General features: G+C 42.2%; 1 protein-coding gene across 3 annotated transcripts in view; it reads left to right on the top strand.

The window, feature by feature from the left end:
* Positions 1-7,426, top strand: part of flrt1a (fibronectin leucine rich transmembrane protein 1a) — a 49,639-nt gene extending 42,213 nt beyond the window's left edge. The window contains exons 3-4 of one of the 3 annotated variants that reach the window (XR_009784070.1): positions 3,973-6,456; positions 7,267-7,426. Coding sequence is in view for 1 of the 3 variants with exons in the window: in XM_061740065.1 (XP_061596049.1) it covers positions 4,059-6,101 (2,043 nt within the window). In the remaining 2 variants the exon portion in view is untranslated. Of the gene's footprint in view, positions 1-3,972 lie in introns of all 3 variants that reach the window. The other 2 variants (XR_009784071.1, XM_061740065.1) reach the window with 2 other exon arrangements.
* The last annotated feature ends 8,068 nt before the right edge of the window (positions 7,427-15,494 follow it).

Here is a 15,494-nt window from a genome sequence, read left to right as displayed (position 1 = left end):
CATGGCGATACGGATGTAAAGTCAGCACAGCTGTACATCTGTAATCTTACATAGCTCACTCCTGATGATACCACCATGAATAAAAATACTTAAGGCTTTCGGCCCATCTGAGCGTAGGAGGACACACTCAGTGTAGTGTATTAGAAACTAGAAACTTTTGGAAAAAATAAAAGTAGTTTTGTCTTCCCAGCAGTTGTAGGGCTAAAAACATGGGTTTTCATTTGTAAAACCAAACCTATGCAATACTTTTTAATTGTCAATATGGTGTTCAAAAATGATTTCAGTGTTGATTTACAAAAATGATTAATTTGAGGAATATAACCATTTTTATATAATCATTTTTATTATCTATATCAAAAGTTAGTTATCACTTTTATAACAGCCTAGAGTGAGAGGGTCTAAACAGTTAATCGATCACACTTTGATAAGTTTGCCAATAATTAAGGACCATCTTTCTTTCTTTTTTCTTTTTTTACATCCCTAAGCCCAATACAAACAACCAATCTTTTTCTTCTATCAAGAGTTAATATAACGGTTCTTAAGCCAAGAATTAAATACATGACATGATATTGAAATCAAATCCATTACTTACTGTTATTCGATGCGCCTTAACACATGTTAAAGGTGCACGTTTTCAGAGAGGAGATTATGATAGAGATTTAATTGGATTGTAATGCACTGGTACATCAAATAATTCATTATACATATTATTTCGAACACGGGAACTCATTCTGTTTGAGAATATGTCAGGCGGTGAATAGAGACGGCATTGTGCAACACATAGGGCAGCATTAATGCTCGCACAAATGTCTGTTTATGTTCTATTTAAGTAACAATAAAGATTTTGATTCCATGCGTTTGTGAGAAATAAATTAAATAGTGTGAAATAGGATTCTCCCTGCATCTTAGTTTTATTTCCCTAGGGGGGGGAAAATATTTTTGATTCCATGTTTTAGTATTTTGAAGAATATTGTTCAGTTCTGCAAGGTTGCAGATTCTGAGTATTACAAGTCTTTTATATAGACACAAATAAAACCCTGCAACCACAGTCATTAACCACGATGAAGAAAACACGCTTTCCTGTCAGCATTTTTTTCCTTTTCATCTCTGATCTCTTGATTTATATCCTTCATCACTCTACCCATCATGTTTTGCATCATCTTTTCTTCATGTCAGATCTGTAAATCTAAAATGCGATCCATAGACATGCCTTATAAGATAAGCGGTGGTCCGTGATTATCTTTTCCTTGCCATCAGTAAAGTGGATTTCCTGATACATCTGCAGCCCCTTCGGCCATTTAAAATCCAGTTTTCCCGATTTCTCAGCCCTATCCCTCTATGGGGGTCTTAGTGGGGAGATGGAATTCAAAGGTCTTGCTAAAAGCTGCTTTCTGTCACTCTCTCTCCCTCCCTGTCTGTTTTTTATGTAAATCGATCCAGCCATGGGTTCCAGCATTAGATTGGGGGTCGTTGTGTGTACTGTACTCAGCCTGAGGCGGCTGTCTGTCTGTCTGGCTCGCACATTACCCCACATCCCTGCTTTAACCCCCACCACAGCCAACTGAAACGTAGACTTCGACCAAAGATCGCCCACATGTGGGTTAATGCTTCCAATTTGATCGGGCATGGAAAGGCAAAAAAAAAAGAAAAGGTCTCTTAACTATTCACACACAAACAAAGAGCTGTTTTCAATCGAGCAAGAAGAATTAGCAGCCATAAGGCAGGAAAATAAAAATCCTAAAATGCGTATTTGCTGGGGATTTTTTTTTAATAGCAACTGCTTAATCCAGAGCATTGCAGCTCAATATTCTTTATTAATCCCTCTGGCTCTCTTCAGCACTTCAATCTCACACCACATCTATCTTGTTTTTAAAGGACTGACCCAAATACTCCAGTTTTGAAGGGACTCACTGCTGAAGCTCTTGGGATTCAAAAGTCATCCATTCTTTAGCACTACTCAGACTCCCTTTCTCAGACACACTCACAAACCTGCACACAGTAAAACACTGCCAGCATTTGCAGTGTTTCAGAAAACCCTGTATACATTCCTACCGAGTCATAAAGTGGAGCAATATAAAACCAACGAAAGTTACAATATCAGCTTTTTAAATGTTTTATTTTACTCTCCAGGTTCCACTTAAAGTACACTGGCTCCACTTTGCTTTGCCAAGTGAAGTGGAAATAGGCACAGAAAGAGATTAGTGGGTAGCAGTTGAATTTCATAGTCAATGTGAACATTTTGTGTAGTTGGGGGCCCGGTACAGATGTTTCTCTCCTTTCAGATTTGACCGAGTTTCCTAATCGGTGGGCACTGAGGCGCAAAAAACTGAAACAAGAAGTTGAAAGCAAGACATGAACCTGGCAAATATTGCATGGAAAACGGGAACAGCAGATTCTGCATTGGTCCTGTTGTCAGTCTTGCAAGAACATGTAAACAAAGTTCACATAGAGGACTAGGCTGGTAGTTGGATGCTGGTATTTAACGTATTGAACGTATTGAAAATACATGTTTTTCTTTATTACACACTGAAAACAACTGATCTGAAATCCAATTTCTTTAACCCGTTGCCGCCACTCTTCCAATTGTTGGAATTCAAGTTTTTGCTGTCAAATAGCTTTTAACTTAACATCAATTATTTTTTCAGGCTATGCATACTGTATTGGTGTCAAATGTGTCAAACTGGAAACCCAACAGGGATGAATGTGTCTGGATAGGTTTGATAGACAACCTTCAAAGGGCCTCCCACATAAACACGGCAAAGATTCATTAACATTCCTGTATGGTCCACGTATGAATCCTCCACTTGTGAAAAGAATTGACTAAATATTTGGATTGACAAATGACATACAGTACTTACTTTTCCACTGAATGATCCCCAGCATGCTACGGCTTAGCTGCTGGAATGTTGGATGCTGTTTACTTTACCAACAAACAGTGATTTATTTAACTTGGTTAAATGGCACCCAAGTTTGTTCTGACACTTTTTGTATAAACACACTCCAGTTAATGTTTGCATATTCACACTTCCCAGCAGAGTTGCCATTCATCTGCTTAATTACCGTGCTGTTGGACTTACACTCTTGAGCATCCTGTAATCTCTATGAGAACTGACTGACTCTGGCAGATCACCTCGGATTTGTGAAGAAATCAATACTGGAGCCTGACTGCGTTTGCTGCTGTGTGGGCCTGAACGCTTTGACTAATGACGTTGGTTATTGAAGACCAAGATGGGCTCAAGTTGTCACTAATACTGTTGCAGTTTACCAGTTTCTAAATGTCTGTAGTCATTTCTCGTTACTATTATGGTATCTCTCATTTAGTAACAATGACAGATTCTGATGCCTAAACAGGTCTGAGTAAATTTTGAGCAGCTTCCAACTGCATAATTATGGTGACTGCAGAAAGTTAATTGGCTGTCAAATAGTCTGCATTGTTCTCCATATTATATCATTGCATTACTATTTTATTGCTCCAATGTGCCATACTGACTATATCATAACTGTCGTTGTCTTAAAACATGCTCTTCCTTCTTGATAATGAAAAGTCTCGTCAGTTATTTCGATGAGTGCAGCCGTCTACAGGAAACTCCTAATGCACTGTTGTTATGGAGCTTCTCAAAATCTCTTACATTATTCATAAATAGAGAGCAGCCTCAAGACTTCATATTTACTCACAAGGCTTGATTTAAAATATGAAATTGGATTTGTCTATTCTGAAATTTATTTTCTTGAGACAAAGTATTCACTTTGATCATGACGACTTTGAGTTGATGACAGAATGTTTTGAGAGGCTGAAGGGAATCTTCCTACTTTCATCCAAGTGTACACATCCCCCGATGATATGATCATTAGTCGTTGAAAAGAAAAACTCAGTCTTGTTTCTAACTGCAACATACTTCTCTTTTGAGACAGTAAATGTAGTAATATAATTTTTGTGTCAGTATTAACTGTTATTCTCTCTTTCTCTTACAGGGTGGAGGTCACAGGATTCCGGCTCAGTGCAGCAATTTGAAAACTGACACTACACTTGTGGAAAAAAGACAGTGTTGATCTTCACCATGATGGCACCTTTATGCATAGCTAAACTACAAGCCTGGTTCTTCATGGTGTTTCTTAGCTTGACTATACATGTTGGCATGCTCCAGTTTGCTGCTGCTACAATACAAGGATACATTGGAGACATAGACATGACGTGCCCATCTGTATGCAGGTGTGACGAGGACTTTATCTACTGTAATGATCGTGGGCTGAGCTCCATCCCATCACTGCCTCCTTCTGCATCCGTCCTCTATCTTCAGAACAACCACATAAACAACCCTGGCCTTCCCACCTCTTTGGAGCACCAGCATTCTGTCCGTGTAGTCTACCTCTACGATAACGAATTGGATGAATTTCCCATGCACCTGCCACCATCAGTGCGTGAATTGCATTTGCAGGACAATAACATTCGCATTATTCCACGCAGTGCACTGGCTCGGATGCCCTTGCTAGAGAAGCTCCACTTGGACGATAACTCAATTTCCACTGTCTCTATTGAGGATCAGGCTTTTGCTGACAACCCACGGTTGCGCTTGCTTTTTCTTTCACGCAACCACCTGTCCAGTATCCCATCAGGACTCCCGGCTTCCCTGGAAGAACTTCGTCTAGATGATAACCGAATCTCCACTATCCCTACCCATGCCTTCCGAGGCCTCAGTTCACTTAGATGTCTTGTTTTAGATGGAAACCTTTTGGCAAATCAACGCATTGCTGATGACACATTTGCACGACTTTCTAATTTGACAGAGTTGTCTTTAGTGCGTAACTCCCTACAGACCCCACCTGCCAACCTGCCTAGTGCCCATCTTGCGCGACTTTCTCTACAGGACAATGCTCTAACTCACATGCCGCGTGGTTCCTTGGATGGCATGCAGAGGCTGCAAAGGCTCGACTTGTCAGGAAATAACTTAACTACACTACCAAGAGGACTGTTCAAAGACCTTGACAATCTTGCTCAGCTCTTGGTTCGCGGAAATCCTTGGCACTGTGGCTGCAACCTGCGTTGGCTGTATGACTGGTTGCGCGCCCGTGGTAACACCATCACTGTCAGAGGTCTCATTTGTCATGGCCCTGATAGGGTGCGAGACATGACTCTGACTGACCTGACCAGTGAGATGGAGGAATGTGAGGTGATGAGGATAGCAGGGACAAAAGACAAAGTTGCTGTCAGTGGAGATGAGAGCTCCACCACCAACACACCTCCGCAGGGGTCCCTCTTCACTCTTCGTTCTAAGCGACCTGGGCTGGGGTTTCCTGACTCGGGCTTAGACTACACGCTTAGCAGCAGTGGGGTGGGAAAGAGCTTGGCCCTAAATGTGAAACCTCTGTCTCACAACAGCGTCCGTGTTACATGGAGTGTGGCTCAGCCAAGCTCCTCCTTCAGGCTGAGCTGGCTTCGACTTGGTACCGGGAATGCCATGGGATCAATCACAGAGACACTCGTCCGGGGGGATCGTCGAGAGTATCTGCTCACCTCCCTGCAACCACGCTCCAGCTACATCATCTGCATGGTGCCACTACCTGCTAGTTCAGAAAGTAAAGTTATGATTTCTGGCGATACCGACTCTGATGAGGCTCTTGTTTGTGCAAAAGCTGAAACAACAGACCTGCTAGATGAAGAGGAAGATGAAGACTCACAGCAGATTACAGCATTGCCCCTTGCAGGAATTATTGGTGGGGCCACTGCCACTGTATCTCTGGCTCTTATTTTTGGTGTCTTTTGTTGGTATGGACATAGGACTGGCTATTTGTGCTCCCGTGACCACTATACTCGCAGCAGTTCAAGAAAAAACAAAAACCAGGATGACTATATTGAATCTGGCACCAAGAAGGACAACACCATTCTGGAGATTCGTGGCCCAGGTTTCCAGATGACACCTATGGCTGCTTGCCAGCCAATGCAGCCGAAACCCCTAAGAGAGGATTACATCATTCATACCATATTTCCCTCCAATGGCAGTGGCTTGTACAAAGACTCCAACCATGTTTCCAATTCAGCACATGGCACCAACCGTGGTTATAGAGAAGGAGGAATCCCAGATATAGACTACTGTTACTCATGATGTATTGTACCAGATGCTGTTCATAGAGTTATTGGTAAACTGTATAGATGCACAATTTCCCTCGGCATGGACACTACTGAAGCACCCCTCTGTGCCTTCTTCTGGTCTCTTATTCCAAATGACCTGCTGTTCACTACACTGAAAGTACTGGATATGATTAACTGTAACTGAAACTGTGTGGGAACAGTTCACTGCAGGAGGCAGCCGCCAATGCCCCAGGTGTAAATGCACAGCTGAGTGTTTCTTCACCATCTTAGTAATGGTCTGTGTATGATTTCTCTTTTTGCTCTTTCCCTTTGACATGTAGGCAAAGAATGTATCCACTGTGGAAAGGTCAAACTTGGCGTGGGCACAGGTAGAGTTTCGTTTTCACACAAGGGAGCCACAGCAGTCAGCTCTAAATGGATTCAGTAACGATGAGAAACAGACACTTTTGGAACTCATTTCCAGCTCACCAGTCACACACCATATGTAGTCTCATTAAATCATTGTTCCAAATGCCTCAACTATATTGACGTGCCCTACCAGCTATCTAAGCAAAGGGCTTTGTAAAGCTGTGAATTGTTTTATTTTAAACAACCCAGTAACCATCTGTCTTAAATTAGATTTGTTGTTACCTTACCCAGTAGTCGGCAAGGTTAAGATCTCAGCCTTGATTTTACCTTTTGCGCTCGTTCACCTGGGATCTATTTACTCTGATAATGACTGGGCCGTGCTTGAAAAATGCTCTACTATTTTTATCAGTGGTTTGTTACAGTAAGTAATGAAGTTCTGCACAGCTCTCTGTAATTATTTATTTGACCTTTTATGAGATGTGTTTTATCTCTGCTCAATCTCTCTCTCTCTTTTTTTTAAACTTTGGAGTGTTTGTCATTATTGGAAAAAAGATCCCCAGCTCTTGGTGAAGACACTGCTTTTGTTTTATCAGAACAAAAGGGTGGGGTTTCATTGTCTCCTGGTTCATGTTTAGGTAAAGACATCAGAGAGAATTCTTGATTGAGTCTGTTTGTATTATGTTATTTTATAATGAGATGCCACTCAAAGTCTAGCATGTCTGCTCACTGAGACGTTAGAGACCAACCTCAACTGCTGTTTCCAATGCTGTGTCCATGTGCTTCACCGGTAACATCAGTTGCTGACTTTTGGTTGTAAAATGTTTCCCCAGTGATCTGATGGACTGGACAAACTACTAATTCGGAGCCTCCTTCGGGAGGCAGACTCTTTTGAGTGGACCTTGAGATGCGGCCGAGAACTGTGAGTGCAGCTGAGGAGACTCAAACCGCAACACTGTTGACCTACACTGTGGGGCGACGGCCAAGCTGCGTGGGTGGGTGGAAAGGTGGGGGAGGAGAACTGGGAGATGGGGTGACTCATCAGCGATTGGAGTTCAGTGATGTTTACTTTAGCTATGTAAAAGGCCTCCAATCATCCCACCTATTTTATTACTGAGCAGCACTAAAAATGTAAATGTATTAGCACTTAGAAAGGAAGAGGGATAAACCTAATGACAGACATGGAGACAGAGGGTAAAGAAACATCCCCATGTACTGTCAAAGATGCAGAATTGATGGTCCCTGTGCAGTTGGGTTCACCTAATGCATAAATCTGTTTGTCATACCTAGCTGCTACCCTTGGGTTTAATGTTGTCCATCAGTCGTTTACCACTGTGTTGCTTCCAAAGGGGAAACCAATTGTGCTTCCTTGACTGTTGTGTATGGCAGAGTTTTACACTGATGTCAGATAATATGTCAGTGGAATGTATATTTTAACTTGCACCCAAAATTACTGGCTTAAACAAATCTTACTGGCCTGGCTTATTCTGTTTTTGGGAATGTCGATATAGTGTAATTGTTATTTTATAGTGGGTCTATCAAAGATGCATTCTTCCTCTTCATTTGTATAAATAAAACCATGGCCACAGCCACATGATTTTTTTTTCTGGTGAAATGATAGAAAGTAATGGTGCCATAACTTTGCGTTAAAAAGAAATATGTGAACCTGAGAAATGTGTGGAATTTGCTTTATAAATTAATCTTCAGAGGGGATCAATAAAAATTTTATAATCTTGTTATTCCTGCAACTTGTCATTTCAACTCATGCCCAGGAAGATTGTCATTTTACAACAATAGAAACATTGGTGGGAGACAATTTTCTGTTGTAATGAGCGGGTTTTTTATGCAGACCCACATACTGTTTTGTAGGCCTTTTGTATGCTGCAATAAAACCCAACTGCACCCTGCAGCTAGATGCTTGAAACAAATTAAGATTATGAGAAAGAGCTGAGAGGAGTCACCAGGCTACTGCCCGGGTGACTTTATAGTCTTGTTTACACCTGTCATTGAAATGAGTCTTGGGCTATCTGAACAGTTACACACAGTTCTTTGTGCTTGTATGAATGTACTGAACAGGCTGCAAGCACACACAGAGCTCTGATTGCTCAGCTCCCATTCGGAAATTGTCTGATTCACATATGCCTTGATTCTTTCAGCAATACAAACATAAAAGTGTCCCTTGCATCACTGAAGGACTACCAGTTTGACTCGGGTACTTGGGGCCTAATATTTCTATGATGCTGTTTGTCAATTGCATTGCATATATGTCTACTTACTGGTTAAGTCATGGGACCTGGGTGAAATTTTGGATTGAATCCATAGACTGTATGAAATGAAAAGTATGTTTGAAGTCTCTTTTTTGTTTTACTGCACAGCACCATGTTGGTAGGAAATGAGGATAGATTGATGGATTTTGTTCAGAATTTTTAGATAGTGTTCATTTGGGCTGGGATTGGTCTGAACCAAGACTAGGGTGTTCCAGGTCTATTTGCAACATGGCGCCTCACAGTAAAAAGAAAAACAGGGCTGTTTCTCTATATGTGTTCTTGTGTGTACGTGTGTATTTTTGCGTTCTTGTGAAACGTCATCTTCTGCAGCTGAAGTACTGTTCCCATTCTCAAGAACGCATCTGACCAAGAACAGAAGAAATACCTGCAACTGTGCTTGCGCTGCCCATTTTATCAAGGATGCATCCAGTGGAGGCATGTGTAGACGGCTGGTTTTCTTTGTAAGGGGCGCAGCCATGTGGCTCAGCGAACTGACGGGAACATGCCCACCACATGTCAATCAAAGTTAGCTTTGGTCCCAGTTCCTTCAGCTGAACCCCACTGGAATATCTGCAGAGGTGCCGTGAGACGTTTACAGTGGGATATATACCATTTAACATGTTGACTTGACTGCAAAACCAAAATGAACGTGATATTTGATGCTGGGTTTATACAAAGTTTATACAAACGGGTTCTTTTTTCGCGAAGATGGTAGCATGGTGATTACAAATAAGGAACTGATAACTGCCATTAACTGGCTAAGCCGACTGCCAATCAATTATATTAGAAAGAGATGTATTGCTTGATATAAACTCGCCTGGCGTGGTACAAAAAACCCACCCCCTCACAGTTGTCATGGATGTGAAATCAAATTATTGAGACCAGAACTGTTTTTAAACCAGGCTGTAAATTTGTTTATTTCTGCTCTAAATGTGGACATTTTAACTTGGGAGTCAATGGAAACTGACTCACTTTTGAAGACGGTCTTTGGTGGTCAGTAGAGAAACTGCAACGAAACTTAGTTCCACAAAAGCGTCAATGCGGAAGCGAGATGGTTAGCACTTGGTGTAGACGTGAGATGGCAATGTATCCCAGAATGCATTTTGCACCAACAAGCAAACGTAATAGAAGAGGCGAGAGGAGTAAATATGAGGTTATAACTTTTTCTTTTTTTTTTTAAATTTGAACAGAATGTACTTTTAAGATGTTTTTATATTTGTGGTAAAGTTAAAAAGATTTTAAAATTTTCATCTGTCTACTGAACTTTTTTTATAAATATAAATATATGGCTGGCATACAAAAGTGGAAAATCTATTAAAAACACATTGTATAAAGTAATGGTTACAAAAACTTAAGCAAGAGCAGTATACAGTATGGTCCATTCTCAGCAGAGTGTTTATTTTTATAACCAATTAAACTGTAGATGTTACATGTAATGTGCAATACGTGTTGGCCTGTTAGCTGACCTGTGATGTCATCAAGAACACAAGTATGCTGCTGTTCCTACTTCAGAAAGAGAGACATGCGTTTTTGTGTCCTCCAACGTACCTTCTCCCAACTTGTACATGCCAAGTATGGACTACCGGAGAATTCCCAAGGACGCAAGTCTGACTTGAGGTCTTGGCCATTCAGAAACAGCCCAGGTTTTAACAGCACTCCTCAGAAAATCAATAGGTGACATCATAGGGGGTTTGCTTTGTGCTTTTTATTCACTTGATGGGATAATGGAGATTGGCCCAATTTGGGAAACAGCTGTGCCAGTCGAAGACTACAAAATTCTCATCCATCCAGGGTCTTAAATAGATCTTCTAGGTACTTAAAAATGTTTCACCTGCCATCCAACCAGCCTCTTTAATATTGTTAATGTAATTGAGAAACCTTTAATATCATCAATGTCAGGTTAATCTAATTGACATGGCATCTATTCAACACCTAATGTATTGTGACTCAAAACCCCAAAATCTAATAAACCAAATCTTAGAATCAGAGTCATCCCTCTCAAATGTTCAGACGGTTAAAGATTCTGATTTCTCGGTTACAGATTCTGGGTTTTTGTTCTCAGTTTTTTTTCAGCAAAACATTTGATGTTGTATTGACACCATAAAAAGACTTCCACTCGCCTTTTTTTGAAGTCTTCAAGTTGACCCACGGTTATTACAGCAAATGGATATTTCTACACAGAATTCTACCGATCTAAGGAGTATACAGATTTACAAAATTCAACCCATACAGGACTCTGGCATTTGGTCTTTAAAGTTTGGTCCTTACAAGTTTGTTTGAGTATAACGATGAGACATCTGGTTAAGAGTGGTCACTGGAAAACTTTGTGGAGACACTTTTAAATTCAAACTGTTAGCTGGAGCTGTCTGTTGTAATTGGATCACCCAAAATGTATGTTGATCATAGTATGAGCAGGTGCTTGCTCACATGCAGATGCATCTGCATAAGTCTGTTTCAGCTCAGTTCCAGATGAATACTTTAACCCAAAAATGAAACATAGATATTAATCTCTGGGCTTATATTTGAATCTAGTTGGTAGACTTTGTGCATATGCACGCTTCAGTATCTCTGAATTTCAGCTACCTTGTACCATGCTGATACAAATGCAAACCCATTTGTCAGTAAACATTTCAACCCCATGCTTCAAGCTCTGAATAAAATCTGTCAGAAACAATACATTCTGGTTTGTAAATGAAGTGGGCCTGACAGTGTTTGTTCTGTGCTATTCTGCCTGAGCAAAAAGCAAAACATTTGTCACTTATGTTATGGCAAGCTGTAGACACAGATGCAATACCTAGATACATCTTTTTTATGAAACAGCAAATATCTAGTAGAAATGGCAAACACTCAATGTGCATTTTTGTCAGAGAAAACCATATATTTGCTGTCTCTGTTCTAGCCACATTGAAAGAGGACTGAAAACTAGATACATGTTAAAACTGCAAAAGATGGGAGCTAAATGACTTGTATATATTATGGCGAATGTCATCTGCTGTTATATTGTAATTTTTCGATGCGAGCTGAATCCTCCATACAAGCCACAGAAGTTTAGTTTAATAGCTCTTCCAGGACATGCTGGTGCTGTGAATCGGTACATGATTTATTTCAAGGATGGACGAGACTGACAAGAGGGACAAGGGGGTGGAGCCGGAGTCTGATGGCTGATGCCTGATTCGACCAGCTGAATGCTCAAAGTAGGTCATTATTTTCAAAATTACATCAAGGGCATTGATAAAAAGGAGAGAGTTTAGGTATTGACGTCATAATGACTAGTGGAATTTTTTTTATCCATCCATATTATTATTATTTAACTTTCTTTCTTTCCTTATTTCTTTTTAATTCAATTCAATTCAATTTTATTTAGCGTCTAATGGCACTTTTCCACTAGTACCTACTCAGCCCGGCTCGCCTCGGGACGGCTCCTCAAGCATCGTCCCGGCTCCACCCGCTTTGTCCCTGTTTGTTTTTCCACAGCCAGGTGAGAAGTGGGTGGGTTGGGCTGAAGCTGCTGTGACATACTCGATTGCGCAACCCCTTTGTTCGTGTCGGCGCTGATCAGAAATCAGCTGGAGCCGCTGAGAAGAAAACAGAGGGCCTGTGGATCTGATCGTTCCTTATCGCCCGTCTACATCCCTTTTTTAATTCTCTCCTCAGCCACCAGGTTTATGAACATCTGCACCTCAGAGTTGGATCACCAAACAGACGTTTGCGCTGTACAATAAAATCGCCACGAGCCGCGAGTCGCGAGTCGCTCTCCCGCTGACTCCCGCTGACTCCCGCTGACTCCCGCTGACTCCCGCTGACTCCCGCTGACTCCCGCTGACTCCCGCTGACTCCCGCTGACTCCCGCTGACTCCCGCTTCCTGATTCAAACGTCTGACGGCCCCGCCCCCCGACCAATCGGTGGCGTGTACAGTGATGACGTCAGATATAGTGCTGGCTCAGCCCGCTTATGCCCCTTTTGCATTAGTCCCGCTTCAATACGGCTCCGTTTTGCGCTTTTGCACTAGGGCTGAGACGGGTAGAGCCGCTCCAAGCCGATACTATTTCTGTAACCATTCTAGCAAGGTTCTATCCGGGCTGAGCCGGGACTATTTCTGACGTCACCACCCTCCGCGCCACTGATTGGTCGGGGGGCGGGGTCGTCAGATGTTTGAATCAGGAAGCAGGAGTCAGCGCGAGCGCGACTCGCGGCTTGCGGCGATTTTATTATAAAGCGCAAAACGTCTGTTTGGTGATCCAACTCTGTGGTGCAGATGTTCATAACCCTGGTGGCTGAGGAGAGAATTAAAAAAAGGATGTAGACGGGCTGTTTTACTCGCAGCCGCTCGCGGCTCCAGCTGATTTCTGATCAGCGCCGACATGAACAAAGCGGTTGCGCAATCAAGTACGTCACAGCAGCTTCACCCCAACCTGCCCACTTCTCCCCTGGCTGTGGAAAAACAAACGGGGACAAAATGGGTAGAGGCGTGACGAGCCGAGTCGGGCTGAGTAAGTACTAGTGGAAAAGCGCCATTAGAACCTCGGCAGAATGGTTACAGAAAAAGTATCTGCTTGGCACGGCTCCACCCGCCTTGGCCCGTAGTGGAAAAGCGCAAGACGGGGCGTGGCGAGTAGAAGCGCGCTGAGTAGGTACTAGTGGAAAAGCGCCATAATACAACAAAAGTCTCTAGAGGCTTTCCAGAGACCCAGATCATGACCCCCGAGCAATTATTACATAAAAAATGGCAGGTAAAAACTTCCCTAGTCGGAGAAAAAGCCCTAAGCCAAGCAGTAGCAAGGAAAAACTCCCCTTTAGGAGGGAAGAAACCTTGAGCAGGACCTGGATCATAAGGGGGAACCCTCCTGCCGAAGGCCAGACTGGGGTGGTCGTGGACATCAGCAGCACACAGCAGGCATCCACGCAGGCAATACACTTTTACACTTTTACTATTTTATTTTTCATCTTATTGTTAAAGAAAAACATGGTTATGTGAAATAATACAAATGTAGGCAGAATTTGTCCATATAACCCTCTTTGATTTTCCCTGGTTATAAAAGGGTTCATGAAGCTTTCAAAGACTTAAAATTTTCAGAAAGAAAAGAAAAATGTTATTCTACAATTAAATAGAAATGAATGGTTTGGGCAGGTGTCACCGAGAAAAAAAAAAGGCAGTTTGTCTGGTTCTGCCGTACCAAATGTTCATCTTTAGGTGGGGATTGAATTGGTTCCATTTACACAAAACTATAATATTGACCATTTGGGAATTACTGGTATTTTAAGTAAAGTACCTCCACTTTCAGGAAAATCCAAGTATTGAAACAATTTAAACAAAAAGAGGTTAAATGGCCGGTGTGGTCCATTCCAAGTACTCCAAGACCAGTGGAGCAGATTAAAAGGTTTGGAGTTGATATCAGGTGTTGAGTTTACATTTGTCTCTGTTTAACTGGAGCTACTGATATGAAGCCCGAGGAGAACTCAATGCAAGTGAAGAAGGACATTATTAGTCTGGGGTATCTACTGAAAAACATTAGATGTTGGAATATTATCAATAAAAACCTCCTCACAACATGAAAAGAAGTCAATAATATTTCATCCAAGTAAAATTTATGATGGGATTAAATAAATACCTTGTTCATCCACAAGGAAAGACACAGGCGTCCACGAGCTCACAAAGCACAGATGCTCAACACTTGTGCCAAGATAAAAGACAAGATAAAATGAATAATAAATTATCATTAAAAGCATTGCTCAAAGTGGAAAAAAAGTTCAAAGGTCAAAAGTTGGCATGCATGACAATCAAAACAGTTCTTTATTTCTCTGGAGGGTGAGCTGCGTCAGCGGGCATTAAAGAGCCTCATGTGAACATAATCTTCCGAAGCGCCTGGACCTGCAGCGCAGCGACAGCAAGTATTTGCTGCTGCAGCTCCTCTGTCCTGGCAGGAGGCGGTGCAGAAGGTGTCCGCTATTGTCCATCATAGCCTTCGGTTTGTTTAGTGTCTCTCCACCACAGCTTTGAAGGAGTCCAGCCCCCTGGCAAGTCCAGACCTGGCTTTTCTCCCCAGCCTGTCCCACCACTTGGTTCTTCTCCATCAAGCTGCCCCCCCATCATGCAGCAGCATAAAGGAGGGAACTGGTCACCACAGAGCGGGATGTTTGCATGGTTGTATTTACAGTTGTCTCATTTTGTTCATAAACGGCCCTATTTTTCTCGTTTTTCTTCTCTCGAAATGAGGGCTTTTTTGCCCCCCTAAACGTGCCCCAAAAGTCACCAAATTTTGCATGCAAGCCAGGCCTGGCGAAAAATGTGATATTTAATGGTTTGCATTAATGGGCGTGGCGTAATGGCTCAACAGCGCCCCCTAGAAAACTTTGTGCCTCAAGCCCCACAATACGGTTTGACGTACATGCACGAAAATCGGTACACAAAAAAGTCTCTTGGCGCCATGGCCGAAACCGAACAGGAAGTCGGCCATTTTGAATTACATTTTGGCTAAATTTATGCCATTCCTTCCGCAGTTAATGCGGCCCGAACCGTAACGTGCACCCAGGTGTGTTATACATCAAAATGTGTGTCTCGATCCTGCGACGACGCGCATTACTTTTCTCAGTCAAAAGCATTACCGTGGCGACGATAGATGCCAAAAAGCGCGTCCCTCCTTCATCTGATTGGTCCATATTTTGTGTTCCTACTTTCTGCCATAACTTTTGAATGGTTTGACATAGACTCGTGGGTGGTGTCATGGGACTCGGTTTTGAGTCCTTGAACATAATTGGTGCAAATTAGCCCCGCCTCTTCTTCTAATTGGTCAAT

Source organism: Cololabis saira, chromosome 14 (assembly GCF_033807715.1).
Source record: "Cololabis saira isolate AMF1-May2022 chromosome 14, fColSai1.1, whole genome shotgun sequence".
In the NCBI taxonomy this organism is placed as follows: domain Eukaryota; kingdom Metazoa; phylum Chordata; class Actinopteri; order Beloniformes; family Belonidae; genus Cololabis; species Cololabis saira.
Note: the sequence above shows the minus strand (reverse complement) of the source record. Positions and strands in the feature narration are given on the sequence as shown.